At 35.0% G+C, this 17,239-nt stretch overlaps 2 protein-coding genes across 2 annotated transcripts; both read right to left on the bottom strand.

The window, feature by feature from the left end:
- Positions 1-8,513: 8,513 nt before the first annotated feature.
- On the bottom strand, positions 8,514-9,581 carry LOC125496413 (uncharacterized). Its single transcript, XM_048641858.1, has one exon. The coding sequence runs from the start codon at positions 9,447-9,449 to the stop codon at positions 9,069-9,071; it is 381 nt and encodes a 126-aa protein (XP_048497815.1). The 5' UTR covers positions 9,450-9,581; the 3' UTR covers positions 8,514-9,068.
- A 3,918-nt stretch (positions 9,582-13,499) lies between these two features.
- On the bottom strand, positions 13,500-13,880 carry LOC104890918 (hypothetical protein). Its single transcript, XM_010676533.3, has one exon. It carries the CDS (start codon positions 13,878-13,880, stop codon positions 13,500-13,502), a length of 381 nt encoding a protein of 126 aa, XP_010674835.3.
- Between the last annotated feature and the right edge of the window lie 3,359 nt (positions 13,881-17,239).

The following is a 17,239-nucleotide window of genomic DNA, read 5'->3' on the forward strand; positions in this document are numbered from 1 at the left end:
TCGTATACGACGCAGATCAATTATAGGTCATCTACGTCAAGACCTGTGCCGTCGGACCCAAGTCCGACGTAAATAGGGGTCCTAGGTCCGACGCAAATTGACCTTTCTCTACTAGTGTATGCAAAATTAATAGAATCAATTATGAAATTTATTAATTGTAATATATTTGGTATTTATATTAGACCCGGAGCATCGTCCGGGACAGAATACTAGTTTTAATTCAAAACGTTGAACGTAAGCCAAAATCGAGTCATATTCAAGGTGAGTTATTTATGTCAGAACTTGACCCAATTAGTTAAAGTGTTAGGCGGGATATTTTTCAGGTTGAGATTTCAAACTTGAACCAAACTAATTAAGTTTCGGGTGGGGTTCAGGTGTTAGTTTAACAGATCGAAAACCTATGCCCGAGCCTGTTTATTTCATATTCAGGTCAGATCGAGTAATTGGGTTGGTTTTATCAGCCCTAGTTACAATAAGGAATGTTTTATATAGGATTATAAGGTGACTATGAGGAAATGGCCCGTAATAAAAAAATGATGAGAGAGAAAGCTAGAAAGAGAAAGAGAAAGAAAGAGAGAAAGCCCACAAAGTCTACTCGAGAAACCCTAGATATTTTGCTAAAATCGCCTCATCTACCATATCTTTATGGTAATCTCTGCAATTACTTCAAAAATCTCAAATTAATCTTCTTCTGCTGCTTTTCCCCAAGTACAATTTATATTTCGTGTTGGTGTGCTTATGATTTAGTCTGGATTAAGACTATTAAAGGTTGGGTTAATAGCAGTCATAATTTGATCCCACTCTACTCTGGTAGAGTTAATTCTCAAGCAAAGTTACTGTTTATAGCGTTTGTGATGGTTTCCAGGCTAGGTACCATTATTTGGTGTCTCTTTTGCAGTCAATTGAGTTCAAACTAGGGTTTACTTCGAGTTTTGGGGCTTTCTATTGGCTTTCGAAATTTCTCACATTAATTAAGTGGCAGAGAGTTAGAGTGAAGTGTGGGAGAGTTTTTTCATTGGGGTTTTCTATATAGTGCCCCTGTGTTTTTCAAAATTCTACGTTGTACCCAACCTTTTTGAACTCTACACATTGTACCCCTAAACTCTCTAAACGTCGCGAAAAATACCCTCACTAATAGAAATTCCTATCTAAATCTTATTTAGTTTTAAATTTATCAGATCATATCCCAAACCTCAGTAATCTAACAATGCTACAAAATCCTACTCTATGCCCACAGGGTAAAAAAGTCCCAAAATCTACTGTTTTAATTAGTATGTAAGGGTATTTTGTGTAACGTTAATAAATCTTAGGGGTACAACGTGGAAATTTCAAAAACATTGGATACAACATAGAATTTCGTAAAACACAGGGGTACTATGTAGAAAAACCCTTTTTCATTTGTTGTGTTGTCATTCATTACTGGTGAGGTCTTGTTCTTTACTCTCGTCGAATTTTGGCGTGCTGCTAATCAATTCCTCAGACAAAATCTTCAAAACGAAACCCTCGCATTTATGGTGATGGTAAGTAACATTATTTTAAATATTAAGCAGATTGTTTGCTTTGCTGAATCTGTGTGTTTTTAGTCCTATATAAAAGGATTTGAAGGTTGTTTTTTATCACCACCTCTCCTTCTTCCCCTTAATTTGCTTGTGCTATTTAGTTCTTCTTCTGATGTTGTTCTTTGTATTTCTAAAAGTACTAACTCCATTTTATTTACAATGAAATTTAAAGAAGTTGTCCTTGGTTCTAAGTATGACCAGATGAAGGAGGTATCCCCTCTTGAGTCTAAAAGACCTTCTTTTGAGTGTGGTCCTCCTGAGGTTGGTCCTGTGGCCAGTTATGATGCTATTGGTGCCCAGGATCCCCCTGCTGATGCAGCATATCCTGAAGTTGTTATTGTTGATGAGCTTTCGCAAGTTCAGAGAGACACCCAAGAGCACTCTAAATCCTGTCTGATTGGTAAGATGTTGGGTGAGCCTCTTGATGTGCGTACAATCATTTCTAGAACTAAGGCTGAATGGAAATTTGTGAAGAGTGATACAGAATTTCTTGATATGGGTAATCACTGGATTTTACTGAAGTTTGCTAATCCTAATGATTTATTTCTTGTTTGATCTGAACTCCCTTGGCAAGTACAAGGTGAGCTTTTTGTTTTGCAAGCTTGGAGGATAAATTTCGACCCTTTCCTTGAAGAGATCAAGTGGGTTGATCTCTGGGTTCGTATTCCCTGGTTCCCTACTGAGTTACTTAATTTTGAATCTCTTGCAAACCTATTTGCTGCTAATAATGTGGGGTTTTAAATGAAACTGGATAATAAAATTCGGTTTGCTCGAACTTGTATTCGTGTTGATATTACTGCCCCTCTGCTTGAATATGCTGAGTTGTTCGTGCTTATGGGAAAGTTTGTGGGTATGTCATTTGGTATGAAGACTTTAGTTCTGGTTGTTCTTTCTGTGGGTGTGAAGAGCATACCATTAATGCTTGTCCCTTGTTGCATAATCCGAAAAAAGAAATTTCTATTTCTCTCTTAAAAAGTCCCAAACAAAAGAACTTGGCCGAGATCTCTCGCTGGCTACAAGGCAGGATCATCTTGCTACCAGGGTTGTGGAAGCCAATGTGGTGCAAGCTAAGCCTAAGTCAGTTTTTAGAACCTCTGGAAATAAGAATGCTTTTCATAATAATTATGTGAACCTCTCTAAGTCTGCTTCTCAATCTGGTAAAAGAAAAGATCATGGTGTGGTTATTAGAGAACCTTTTAAGGTTCTCCCTAGTCCTTCTGGCCGGTGCTCCTGTTTATGGTAAAGGTAAGGGTAAAGTTGTGATGTTTGCTGCTCCCCCCTTTTTGAAAATGTGAGTGACTCTGATGATGAATCTGTTAATGTTGCTGCCCCCCCCCCCCTCAATGACTTCCTCTGCTTGCTTTCAAGCTGTTTTGCTTGATTACTCTTACTGTGAGAATGGTGAGGGTGCAAGGCAGGCTCTTACTCCATCTATGACGGTTGATGTTGAGTTATCTCCTGTCCCTCTTCAAGTTATCTACCCTAAAAATTATTACCAAGGTTATAAATTTGGCCCTCTTGCTCAGTTGACAAATCAAAATTATGGTGGATATTCTCTTTTTGATTCCGGGGTTGAAAAATGATACAATGGTGATTCTTGATGATGATAAGTCTGGGAGTGAAATTCAAGCTCTCCATGAGAATTCCTTCCATTCCATTGATTCGGATAGCTTTATTGTCAGGCACATTAGTGCCATGGGTGTTGAGCAGGAGCCCCTTAAGGAACCCTCTTCTCTATCTCGTGCTGCCAAGAGAAGGAAGGGTAATTGTAAGGATGATTCAGCTTCTTCAAATCTGAAGAGGTCTAAAGTGTAAGTTTTTTTAGCAAATGTGGAGGATGGTTTTTTTGGGATGCATGTTAATGTTATTTTTCTTGTTATCTTTGGGAGGGTGGATTAGAATGAAAATTAAGAATAATTTTGCATTAGAAGAATCTATGTCCTTTTATAATCTAAATACTAGCTTTTGTAATGTTGTGGGAAACCTTTTGTCTCCTGCCTTTATCTATAGTTTGGATAAGGAGGATTGGTTTCTCATATGGTGAATCTCCCCCCCTTCCCCAGCTCGATTATTGGCATCCAGTTCTTGTTTATTTATAAGATTGTTAATCTTGTCCAGCTTAGTTTAATTATGCTGGCTTTGAGCTTGTTTTATCCAAGTGATTTGTTTTAAGCTTGTTATGGTGATTTCATTATATTCACTTGCCTTGGTTAGATTGGACTTGTGATTCCAGAACTTGTTGGAGCTTTAGGAACCTCATTGTTAGAACTCTCTCTGTTGTCTGGTTTCTATTTTTGCTTCAGCTTCTAGTTTTGATGATTGCGTGTTTGTGGTTAGCTATCTTCTCTCTGTTAATTGTGAATGAAGGTATCTTCCTATGAGGGTGGTTTATAGCTCATTTGTTACTTATAATGCTCATTTATTTTTTATGATTGTCGGTTTTTGGAATATTAAAGGTGCATTAAAGAAGAACGTTATTCCAGATATTAAAGATTTTTGTGTTAATAATCTTAAGTGTTTTCATTATTTGTGAAGTGAAGTCTGATCTAAGGCCCCCCCTCTCAGATTACAGCAACCTAATGTGGTTTTCATCACTTTGACTATATGCCTACTATAGGTTTAGTAGGTGGACTTTAGCGTTTTTGGAAGGATTGTTCTCAATCTCCATTTAATCTAGTTGTAATTTTTAAAACCTCTCGTTTTCTCACCTGTTCCATATCTCTTTTGAATGAGAGTTTACATTTCGTGATTATATTTGTTATGCCCCTCCCCATAATGATCATAAGGCGGAATTTTGGAAGTACGTTTTTTACTATGTCAATTCGTTATCGTCCCCGTATGTTATTCTTGGCGATTTTAATGATATTGGATGTGAGTAACATAAGCTAAGGGGTGCTCCATTTAATTATAATCGTATTCTTAATACGAATAATATATTATCCGCTATTTCTTGTGTTGAGCTTCCTTTCCTGGGCTCTCGATTTACTTAGAGGAAGAAAAGAGCTGGCCCAAATAATTTATTGGAACGTCTTGATAGAGGTGTTGCAAGTCCTTTGTGGCTTAATTGGTTCCCCCAGGCAAAGTTAGTTCACCACCACTTTTCTTCGTCAGCTCATTGTCAAGTATCTCTAGATCTCTCTAAGCACCAGAGTTTTAAAGCGCCTCCATTAAGATTTGAAAAAATGTGGTGCCAACGTAAAGATTATGATACGTTAGTTAAGAAAACGTGGTGTACTTAGTTTCATGGATCTCATAATCCTAGTAAAAAAATGTTAGTCATAAAAAGATAAATCTAAACAATGGAATAAATCTCAATTTGGAAACATATTTAGACAACTCCGGATTGTTCATTTGAAGCTGCAATCTCTGCAAAATCAGCTTCTACTCAATCCTTTATGCCCCTCTCTATCTCTTCAGCAAGAGTGATTTCTCCAAAAAAAGAGAAAGTTGCTTTCCTTTAGTCATGAATGTTGGAAACGAAAAAGCAAGACTAATTATCTTCACATAGGGGATGTCAATACTCGTTATTACCATACACATGCGTCTATTCGAAGAAACAAGAACCAAATTAAGAGTTCTACAACAGTATCAGATCAGATCATTTCTACTCCGAAGGAAATCTCGAATGCAAGTTCGAAAGAATTTGAACAAAGATTTATCTCTAACCCAGAGTGTGGCTTCGATGAGGAGGTTGACTTTAACCTTCTTTCTCCTATTATAACTGATGAAGAAAATGAGTTTCTAGTCGCTTATATTTCTCCAGAAGAGATTAAAGCTGCTGTTTTTGATCTTGCTCCTGATAAATCGCCTGGACCTAACGGATTTGCCCCCTTCTTCTTTCAGAAGTATTGGACCTTAGTTGGTAACTCAGTTATAAGAGTTGTGAAGGCCTTTTTTCACTCTAGGCACATTTTGAAGGAAATTAATCATACTTCCTTGCCTTTATCCCTAAAATTGAGAATTCTTCTTCTGCTAATACTTTTATACCAATTAGCTTATCCTCCACCATCTATAAATTCCTTTATAAAGTAATGACCAACCGTTTAAAATCAGTCCCTGGTAAAATCATACACCCTCTTCAAGGTGTCTTTGTTCCTGATTGCTTTATTCAAGATAATATCTTAATTGCTCATGAGGTGTTTCCCTCATTTAATAAGAAAGCCGGTTCTGAAGGTTGGTTAGCTATTAAACTTGATATGGAAAAAGCTTATGATCGATTAGAATGGAGCTATATCCTAATCTCTCTCAGAAAGTTGGGTTCCTGTTCTAAATGGATCGATTGGATTAATTGTTGTATATCCACCCCTTCTTTTTCGGTGCTAATCAATGGTATCCCGGGTGAGCGCTTAAACCCGTCAAGAGGTATTCGTCAAGGCGATTCTCTCTCTCCTTATCTCTTTATTCTTTGTGCTGAGCTTCTTGCTAGGCAGCTCTCAGCAGAAAATTCCCGACGTGGTAAGCCTATTGAGTTTCTATAGGTAAATCTGGAGTTTGTATCCCTTTTCTTACCTTTGCGGATGATACGATGATTTTTCCTAGAGCCTCATATGCTAGCTGTGTTGTGATGAAGCCAAATCTTGATTAATATTGTTCTATGTCTTGCCAGCTAGTCAATTTTCTTCACGGGTCTGCCTTTCAGTGTTCCCTGAATGTTCCTGATTCGGCTAAAGTTAATTTTGCCTCTTTGTTAGGTGTGAATGAAGTTTGCAACTTAGGTGAATATTTAGGTAGCCCTATTATTGATTCGCGTGTTACTAAGTAAACATTTGGCAATGTTAGTAGTATAGTTGTTAGCCAATTACCAAAATGGAAAGCCAATTCTTCATCTCAAGTTGGTAGAACGATTTTAATTCAAGCTAATTTGGCAACTAAAGCTAATTATCAGATGCAAAGCTTTTATCTTCCTCAGCCTATCTAATCTAGGTTGGATAGATCTTATCGAAATTTTTTATGGAATAAAGATAATCTAAATAAGACAGCGAATCTGATTGGTTGGGATAAAATTTATCTTCCTAAACCTTATGGGGGTTTGGGCATCCGAAAGGCTGATGTTAATAATGTTGCTTTACAAATGAAACTTCTTTGAAAAATTATAAAGCTCAAAGATAATTCATGGGTTAATTTGGTTAAAAAGAAGTATTTCAAATCTCATGATATGCTTTAGCATAAGGTTTCTCCGGTTGCTTCTTGGCAATGAAAGAAGCTTATGACTCTCAATTTTGACAAATTGTACCTAATAACGGTATTTCAATAATTGGTAGCAAACTAATTAGATATTTGCAGTCACCATGACCGTACCATTTACCAAAGAAATCAAACATAATCTAAATAGGATGAATAAAACATATTGTTATCAAAAAGCTTTCATTAGTTGAATTTGACATCATATATCCCCAACAGTATATAACACTACCAGCACTGAGTTCATTTTTTATATAACCTGCAAGTATTTTTTTGCTGCCTCCAAATCTTATGTGATTGACCGCAAGCCTGAGTTCTTAATTTTTTGGCTTCTATGAATTTTATAATCCATCTTGTAAATCGAATAAACTCATATTCACTATGAGGCACGGACACTCTCTACGGGTCAACGTGTCGCGTTTCCGACAATTTAAACGTTTGCGACACTTAAGGACACTTTCAGACACTCTGAATTTTCTTTTGAAGATAATAGTGAATTGAAACGAGATCGACATAGTTTTTTGTTATTAGAAGAAATATTTTCCCTCTCAATCTTACTTTTTCCTTTCAATATTTCTAAATCTCTCAAAATATAGCCTAATCTACTAACAAAACTGTAAAATATCGTGTTCTCTAACGTTTCCCCGGCATTTTTCACTTTTAGAATTTGCGTTTCCCCGTGTCTATGTGTCCCCGTGTCTGTGTCAGTGTCCCGTGTCCGTGCAACTCCTATACATTGACATTTGAATTACTAAGTTCAATCTTTCGTTTTTTCGACCTCATTTCTTAAAATACTAATCTTCTTTCTTGAGTCCTCAAAGATGGGTGATGGAGCAAAGGGAGCGAATGGGGTGTTTATTGGGTTGTTGGCATTAGGGGTGAGCACAACCGGATACCCGGTAGAATTTCATGGACCCGGACCTAGACCCAGACCCAGACTCAGTGGGTATTAAAAATCTGGAAATGGAATTGGTCAAACCGGGTCCTAAATTTTTGGACCCAAACCCGGAACGGTGGGTACCAAGTCCAGAACTGGGTACCCAGTTGTAAGTTTAACATCATACTAAGATGGGCAAATTGAGCTATAAAATTTATAAAAAAAATTAAATGGGCCTAAAGGCTTACTAAGTACTAACTTTTTACTTAACAACTATTATCCTATTACCAATTGTATATAAGTATATGAAAAAAATCAATTCTAAGTATCGGGTACCCGGACCTAGACCCGCTCCAACTGGGTACCTAGAGCTAGAACCGGTCAAACTGGGTACCCACCAGGTACTGGGTCCGACAAAATTCTACCCAGAATTGGAACCGGATCCAACTGGGTCCATTTTTTTGGACCGGGTCCGGATCTTGGTCTGGGTACCGGAATTTATGCTCACCCCTAGTTGGCATGGTGTTTCGGTGTTTGTCGTGGTTGTAATTGTGATGGGTTAGCTTAATATGAGCTTAATAAGGTTACTATGTGTATTTACATAAAGTTAGAGGTCACTTGATATAAATCTTTTTTTACCCTGCCACCAAATAGAAAAATGCAAATTTAGAGGCCACTATATAGAATTTCTCAAAAATAAATGAGCATTTTTTGTCTTTCTGTGTAAAGTGCATCATTGGTTGTTTGTTTTTGGTTAAATATGTATAGGATTATTCTTTATTTTAATACATCGTTCAAAGTTTATTAATTTAATATTGTATAGAGGTTAAACTCATTTGAATTTCGAGTAGTACATAAGCCTATATTTGAGCAAGTAGACGTAAAGAATTTCTTTTTATATGTTTTTACTCTAGTTGGTATACAAAAATCCTTACTAAACAAAAAAGTTCCCATACATTTTTTGGAACGGATCCAAAAATTAGTGACTTATATAATAGAGATTAGCATCAACAATGTAGTAGAGATAAAATCAAATATAAGACCTTCAATCCTGAGAACTTTTAACATTTGTTTGGAACTGGATCAACCAACAAACTAACTTGATTTTTTCTTTTTTGAGTTTTTTTTAATAATTTGTGTAGACTAGTGCTCTAAACTTTAGTTAATCTTCTTTTTCATCATGACAAGGCTATTTAGCAATTTGCATATGGCATATCAATCATACTTGATTGAAGATAGACAAGTTCTAATAATTTTCTTAAAATAATATTCCCCTTCACAATCAAATTAGCAACAATAAATCAACACAAAGGAATCATAATCAAATTACTAATATGGAAATACCAAACAAATAAATCAACAAACCAATCTAGATATTACCTTCAAAAAAACAAGCAATCTATAACGCATTTCTAATTCTCTATCATTACCTACAAAACCTACTCCAAAATCTAATTCTTATGAACACAAACATTCAAAAGTAGGCTATCATCATTTAGGAGCATTCCCACAGGAGTGTCGCCAATCCCTCGAACTAGGGCTAGCATAATTTCCTTCATTATCAACCTAAATTTCTCGAGATTAACTGAATTTATTTCATCAACATGGAATTTTTCAAAGATTGAGTAATAAGATTTCTTAACTTCCTCATCAGTATGAGCATCATCATCCAATGCTCGAATCCACCTCCCAAGTCCTTCATTTAGAAGATCATTACGAGAGATAACACCATCTTCATCAACATCAAGCTTCTTGAATCTTTCGTCCACACATTTGTTAAAAGCTTCGGTGGTTTTGACAAATTCATTGATCATGGGACCATCCATCATCATCGTTATTTTGCAACAAGTTTTTTTATGGAAATGCCTTAGAAAAGCAAATTAGCAAAGTTGATTGTAATTTCTCCTTTCTTTAAGTGATACAAGTGTTTGGTGTCTGGTGTAACGTATATGTAGTCAGGTAGTTAGTCGTTTCTATTTATAGTGTTACTAGTGTAGTTTATCTTTCCTATTTTTATTGATACCTTTAGGATTTGAATATAAATCTACCCTTTTTGGTAAAAGGTAGATTTCAATCTACCCTTTTATGTAGTAACGAAACTAACGACTAAGTAGCGAGGATTCGAAATTTTCACATAAAACAAAAAGTAATCATAATTTTCTTTTACTATTAGACAAGTTTGAACATAGAAGAAATCAACTGATATGGGTGGGAAAAAGTCATCTGATCAATATATGCTCGATACAATACTAAAAATATTGTATCATTAATCAAAGATAGAATATTTGTTTTTTTTTTGTATTTAAGAAATAAGAAAAAAGTATTGGGTATAATGTGTCACACCATGAAATAGTTAGAAAAAATGTTGGCAAAAAGTCGTATGATCATAATAGGTGGTCGATAAAATATTAGAAACAGTGTTTTATTAATTGGAGATAGAACGAATTTGTTCATTTGAAATTAAGAAGTAAAAAAAGCCGAACGTTGTGTCCAGGGGCCAATGCGCAGGCCACGTCAGCCCCATGGACACAACGTGGCCTGGACGTTGTGTCCATGGGCCTAAGTGCCTAACGTGTGGCATGCACCAGACGTTGTGTCCATGGGCCAACGTGCAGGCCACACGTTAGGCCCATGAAATTCGTTAAAAATAATTTACCTCGTCGGAATTTTGTGATCATCGGTGGTGATGGCGAAGATGAGAGAATATGAATTAGAGGAGTTAAATTGGAGTAAAAATTAAAAATAAAATAAAATAAGGATACAATGGTACTGTTAGAGAGAATTGGAGTGATTTTAAGTAATTTGGGGGTGACATTTAACAATCCTCATTTTATTAATAATTTTAGGATTTGAATTTAAATCTAACCTTTTTTGGTAAAATGTAGATGTCATTCTACCCTTTTATGTATAACGAAACTAATGAATAACTGCTAACGAGTTTCGAAATTTTCACATAAAACAAAAGGTAATCATAATTTTAATTTATTATCAGTCTATCACAACTTTCAACAACAGTAAAATCAGTGCGCATTAGACAAGTTTTAACATAAAAGAAAGTGCGTCTTTTGTGTGGCTGGCCACACGCGACATTATAGGTGTGGCCCCGCGCGCGAAATGCTGTCTGCCCGTCAGCTTATTTTCATATGGTAATATCTCACTCGTTTCTTATCTAAAATGAGCTTTTGACTAAGCGTTCGAAAGGTATCGAGCCAAATTTTCATCTCCAACTTTGAGTCTTCCCAAGATAGTAAGTGTTCTATGAGATATGATCTTTTGAAGTAGACCCTTATGCACAAACAATTATAAACAAATGGAGTTACTCTTATGAACAGATGTAGTTACTCTTATGACCAAATGTAGTTACTTGTATGAGAATGTGGTTACTTTTAACAATAAAAGGGTGTCACTCCTATAAAGAACGGTGGTTACTCTTATAAGCAATTGCGGTTACTTTTGTGAACCTTTGGGGTTACTCGTATGATTAAATGAGGTTACTCGTATGACTTATTGAAATTACTTGTATAAATAAATGAGGTTACTGGTATAAATTAATTGGGTACTCATAAGATTAAATGAGGTTACTCATAGATTAAATGGCATTACTTGTATAAATTAATTGGGTTACTCATATGATAAAAATGGGGTTACTCATATAATGAAATGGGATTAGTTTTATGAACAATTGGGGTTACTTGATCAAATAGGGTCATTGTATGATTAAATAAGGTTAATATTGTGAACTAATGAGGTTACTCGTATGAAAAAACGAAGTTACTTTTGTGAACAAATGAGGTTATTGATCAGATTACTTTTACGAATGAATGAGGTTACTCGTTTGAATAAATGTGGTAACTTTTGGGAACCTTTGGGGTTACTCGTATGATTAAATGAGGTTACTCGTATGATTTATTGAAGTTACTTGTATGAATAAATGAGGTTACTAGTATGAATTAATTGGGTTACTCATGAGATTAAATAAATGAGGTTACTCATATATTAAAAATGACATTACTAGTATGAATTAATTAAGTTACTCATATGATAAAAATGGGGTTACTCATATAATAAAACGGGGTTACTTTTGTGAACAATTGGGGTTACTTGATCAAATAGGGTCATCGTATGATTAAATAAGGTTAATATTGTGAACTAATGAGGTTACTCGTATGAAAAAACGAGGTTACTTTTGTGAATAAATGAGGATACTCATTTGAGTAAATAAGGTTACTAATCAGTTTACTTTTATGAATGAATGTGGTTACTCGTTGGAATAAATGCGGTTACTTTTGTCAACGTTTAGGATTACTCGTATGATTAAATGAGGTTACTCGTATAAATAATTGTGCTTACTAGTATGATTAAGTGGGGTTGCTGATATAATTAAGTGGGGTTACTGATATGAATAAATTTTTATTATTAAATGGGGTTACTTGTAAGTTTAAACGATGTTACATATGATTACTTGTACTATGATTAAACAGGGTTACTCCAAAAAAATAAAATAACAATTCCCCATTAATTCCCACAACAAAGTCCAACAAGTGTAGACTTACAGTGAGTAGTGTACCATAACATCTCACCAAACGCACACAAAAAACCATTTTCTCTCTCCACTACATCGTCAACCACTCAAACCCCATTAATATATTTTGATTGAAAAATCTGGATGAAATCTATACAAAGCTAAAGTCAACAAACTGTGTGAAAATTCAGCAAAGAAGATTGGGGAGAGAGAAAGATTATAGGGAGATTGAAGGTTTGATGGGTATAGTATTCTGTGAAAGAATATTAGAGAAAGGAGGAGGGTTGGTGAGAAGCGCGTTCATACACGAGAAATTCAGTCGACTTCCGTGTGGGCCACATATATGGGTCATGTTTCAGCGCTGGGTTCATAATTTCAAATTGGACTGGGCCGGCCACACGCGAAATCTCCGGTATGACCGGTCGTATATAAGAATTTGTGAATCAACTGATATGGTTAGAAAAAAGTCATCTGATCAATATATGCTCGATACAATACTAAAAATAATTTATCATTAATCAAAGATAGAATATTTGTTTTCTTTATTTAAGAAATAAAAAAAAAGGTAATGTGTATAATGTGTCACACCATGAAATAGTTAGACAAAATTGTGCCAAAAAGTTATGTGATCAATGGGTGGTCGATAAAATACCAAAAACAGTGTTTTATTAATTGGAGATAGAAGAAATTTGTTTATTTTAAACTAAGATATAAAAAAGTATTGTGTATTACGCGTCACATGTAACACCCTATCTCTTCCGGAGTCGAGTCTATCGTCACCAATGCGCATCTAGGGCCAACAACTATCCTCAATAACCAATACAAGTTCATCCGACGCATTTTGTCCTCACTCATGCGCACCTTGAGAAACTTCTCGGGAGTCAATCCTCCCAGGACTACTCCCAACCAAGAACGCTTAACTGTGGAGTAACTAAAAAAATAAGCTCTTTAAAAGAAAGATCAATTATGTTGGAATGAGTAACTTGCTAAATCCCTTTTAAAGCAATCATGAGAAATGTCATATCACATAATTGATGTTGTGAGATAAATCTCAATTTCTGGATATGAGATCTCATATTTTGGACAATGAGTTTCAAATACTTTCTCTGTTCTGAAATAAGTGAAACATTTTTCTCGTTTATGTGAGAGATTTTTGAGAGAAGTATTTCATTTATTCCCCTTCACAATCAAATTAGCAACAATAAATCAACACAAAGGAATCATAATCAAATTACTAATATGGAAATACCAAACAAATAAATCAACAAACCAATCTAGATATTACCTTCAAAAAAACAAGCAATCTAGATATAACGCATTTCTAATTCTCTATCATTACCTACAAAACCTACTCCAAAATCTAATTCTTATGAACACAAACATTCAAAAGTAGGCTATCATCATTTAGGAGCATTCCCACAGGAGTGTCACCAATCCCTCGAACTAGGGCTAAATTAATTTCCTTCATTATCAACCTAAATTTCTCGAGATTAACTGAATTTATTTCATCAACATGGAATTTTTCAAAGATTGAGTAATAAGATTTCTTAACTTCCTCATCAGTATGAGCATCATCATCCAATGCTCGAATCCACCTCCCAAGTCCTTCATTTAGAAGATCGTTACGAGAGATAACCCCATCTTCATCAACATCAAGCTTCTTGAATCTTTCGTCCACACATTTGTTAAAAGCTTCGGTGTTTTTGACAAATTCATTGATCATGGGACCATCCATCATCATCGTTATTTTGCAACAAGTTTTTTTAATGGAAATGCCTTAGAAAAGCAAATTAGCAAAGTTGATTGTAATTTCTCCTTTCTTTAAGTGATACAAGTGTTTGGTGTCTGGTGTAACGTATATGTAGTCAGGTAGTTACTCGTTTCTATTTATAGTGTTACTAGTGTAGTTTTTCTTTCCTATTTTTATTGATACCTTTAGGATTTGAATATAAAATCTACCCTTTTTGGTAAAAGGTAGATTTCAATCTACCCTTTTATGTAGTAACGAAACTAACGACTAAGTAGTGAGGATTCCAAATTTTCACATAAAACAAAAGGTAATCATAATTTTCTTTTACTATTAGACAAGTTTGGACATAGAAGAAATCAACTGATATGGGTGGGAAAAAGTCATCTGATCAATATATGCTCAATACAATACTAAAAATATTGTATCATTAATCAAAGATAGAATATATTTATTTTGTATTTGAGAAATAAGAAAAAGGTATTGTGTATAATGTGTCACACCATGAAATAGTTAGAAAAAATGCTGGCAAAAAGTCATGTGATAATAATAGGTGGTCGATAAAATATTAGAAACAGTGTTTTATTAATTGGAGATAGAAGAAATTTGTTTATTTAAAATTAAGAATTAAAAAAAGTCGGACGTTGTATCCAGGGGACAATATGCAGGCCACACGTTAGCCCATGGACACAATGTGGCCTGGACGTTGTGTCCATGGGCCTAAGTGCCTAATGTGTGGCCTGCACCAGACGTTGTGTCCATGGGCCAACGTGCAGGCCACACGTTAGGCCCATGGAATTCGTTAAAAATAATTTACCTTGTCGGAATTTTGTGATCGTCGGTGGTGATGTCGAAGATGAGAGAATATGAATTAGAGAAGGAGTTAAATTGGAGTAAAAATTAAAAATAATAATAATAAGGATACAATGGTACAGTTAGAGTGAAATTGGGGTGATTTTAAGTAATTTGGGGGTGACATTTAACAATCCCCATTTTATTGATAACTTTAGGATTTGAATTTAAATCTATCCTTTTTGGTAAAATGTAGATTTCATTCTACCCTTTTACATAATAATGAAACTAACGACTACGTGCTACCGAGTAAGTAGTGAGGATTCAAAATTTTCACATAAAACAAAGGGCCTGTTTGGCAACAGCTTTTGCACTAGCTTTTAGTATTTTGACTAAGTGTTTGGCATAGTAGAGGTTGGAGTAGCTGTTGGAGTTTCAAATAACTTTTGGATAGCTTTTCCCAAACGTTATATTTTATAACGTTCAGTTTCTGTAAGTAGCGTTCTACTTTTTCTTATTTTTTTTCAAAGGAAAAAATTCCACTTTTTAAGGATAAAAATTTGGGAATAAAATAATGTCATTTATTCAGGATAAAATTTTGAGATTAACAGGAAAAAAAATCCCACTTTCTCTTTCTTATCAAAGATATTTTTTTTATCAACTAATTCTCTTGTTTTCGTTCTGCTTATATTTTTCAGCGTTGATTAGTATACTAATAAGGTTTCTAGATACGTAGATGGCTTGGTGCATTATATTCTCATTAAGATTTTATATATGGCTTCATCTAATAACAAAGAAGTGACGAAAGAGGTATTTAAGTGGATTGAGGAGGACACTGTCATCCTAGTATGAACCATATAGTAATTAATCATAGAATTATAATTAATATTATAATTAAAAAATATGTTATTTTTATCATATATAAACATAACAACTACTTTCACCGAACACGTATATTGTAAACAGCTACTTCCACAGCTAAGAGCTAACAGCTATTAGCCGACAGCTAACAGCTACCCGAACAGTTGACAGCTACTCCAACAGTCAACAGCTATCCAACAGCTACTTTTGCCCAATAGACACAAAAGGTAATCATAATTTTATTACTATCAGTCTATCACAGCTTTCAACAATAGTAGAATTAGTGCACATTAGACAATTTTGAACATAAAAGAAATCAACTGATATGGGTGGAAAAAAGTCATCTGATCAATATATGCTCGATACAATACTAAAAATAATGTATCATTAATCAAAGATAGAATGTTCGTTTTTTTATTTAAGAAATAAGAAAAAGGTATTGTGTATAATGTATCACACCATGAAATAGTTAGACAAAATGGTGGCAAAAAGTTATGTGATCAATAGGTGCTCGATGAAATACTAAAAACATTGTTTATTGATTGGAGATAGAAGAAATTTGTTTACTTTAAATTAAGAAATAAAAAAGTATTGTCTATAACACGTCACATCTAACACTCTGTCTCTTTTGGAGTCGAGTCTATCGTCATCAATGCGCATCTAGGACCAACAACTGTCCTTAATAACCAATACAAGTTCTTCCGACGAATTTTGTCCTCAGTCATGCGCACCCTGAGAAACTTCTCAGAAGTCACTCATCTGTGGAGTAACTAAGGAAATGAGTTCTCTAAAAGAAAGATGCGTCTTTTTGGAATGAATAACTTGTTAAATCCCTTTTAGAGCAATCATGAGGAGTACTACATCACATAATTGATGTCGTGAGATGAATCTCAATATTTGGATATCAAATCTCGGATTTCGGACAAAGAGTTTCATATACTTTCTCTGTTCCGAAATAAGTGAAATATTTTTCTCTCTTTTATATGAGAGACGTATTTCACTTATTTCAGAACGGACGAAGTATAACATATGGAGTCTCAAATATAACATCGCATTTTAATACCCTCTCTCGTGTTTCTATCTCCATTTTACAACTCTTCCTCCATTTATTTTAGCTCCTTCATAGACACTGAAGATATCCATTTTTCTCTCGGTCACTGATCAATGGCGCCCTCTCCTTCTTCCTCCACTTCCTTCTCCTTTCCCAGCCTTCAACGATCTCAACGACGACTGTTTCAAATAAGGCGAATGGTTCTAGTATGATAATCTCTACGTCATACACTAGTGGAAAAAAATGCAAGGGCTGGCTGCAAGGGCTGCGTTCTTTGAAAAACGCAGCATGAAGGGCTGCGGTCAATGCAAAAACCGCATCCTTTTTAGTGAAGGGTTGCAGTTTTTAAAAAACCGCAGCCCTATAAGTAATAAAGGGCTGCGTTTTTTAAAAAACGTAGCCCTATATGTAATAAAGGGCTGCGTTTTTTAAAAAACGCAGCCCTTTATGGCTTATAGGGCTACGTTTTTCAAAAAACGCAGGCCTTTATGGGCTTTTTTTTAAAAAAAATATTGAAATGAATTCGCGGGCTTCAAATGTTAAGCGGGCTAGCTAGGGTTCTCTCTCCTCTCTCACCCTCCTCCCTTCTCCTCCTCCTCTCTCCTCTTTCATTAACCCTAAGATCTGTTTCTCTCTCACCGTCGTTTCT

Source organism: Beta vulgaris, chromosome 4, assembly GCF_026745355.1.
Source record: "Beta vulgaris subsp. vulgaris cultivar EL10 chromosome 4, EL10.2, whole genome shotgun sequence".
NCBI classification, from domain to species: domain Eukaryota; kingdom Viridiplantae; phylum Streptophyta; class Magnoliopsida; order Caryophyllales; family Amaranthaceae; genus Beta; species Beta vulgaris.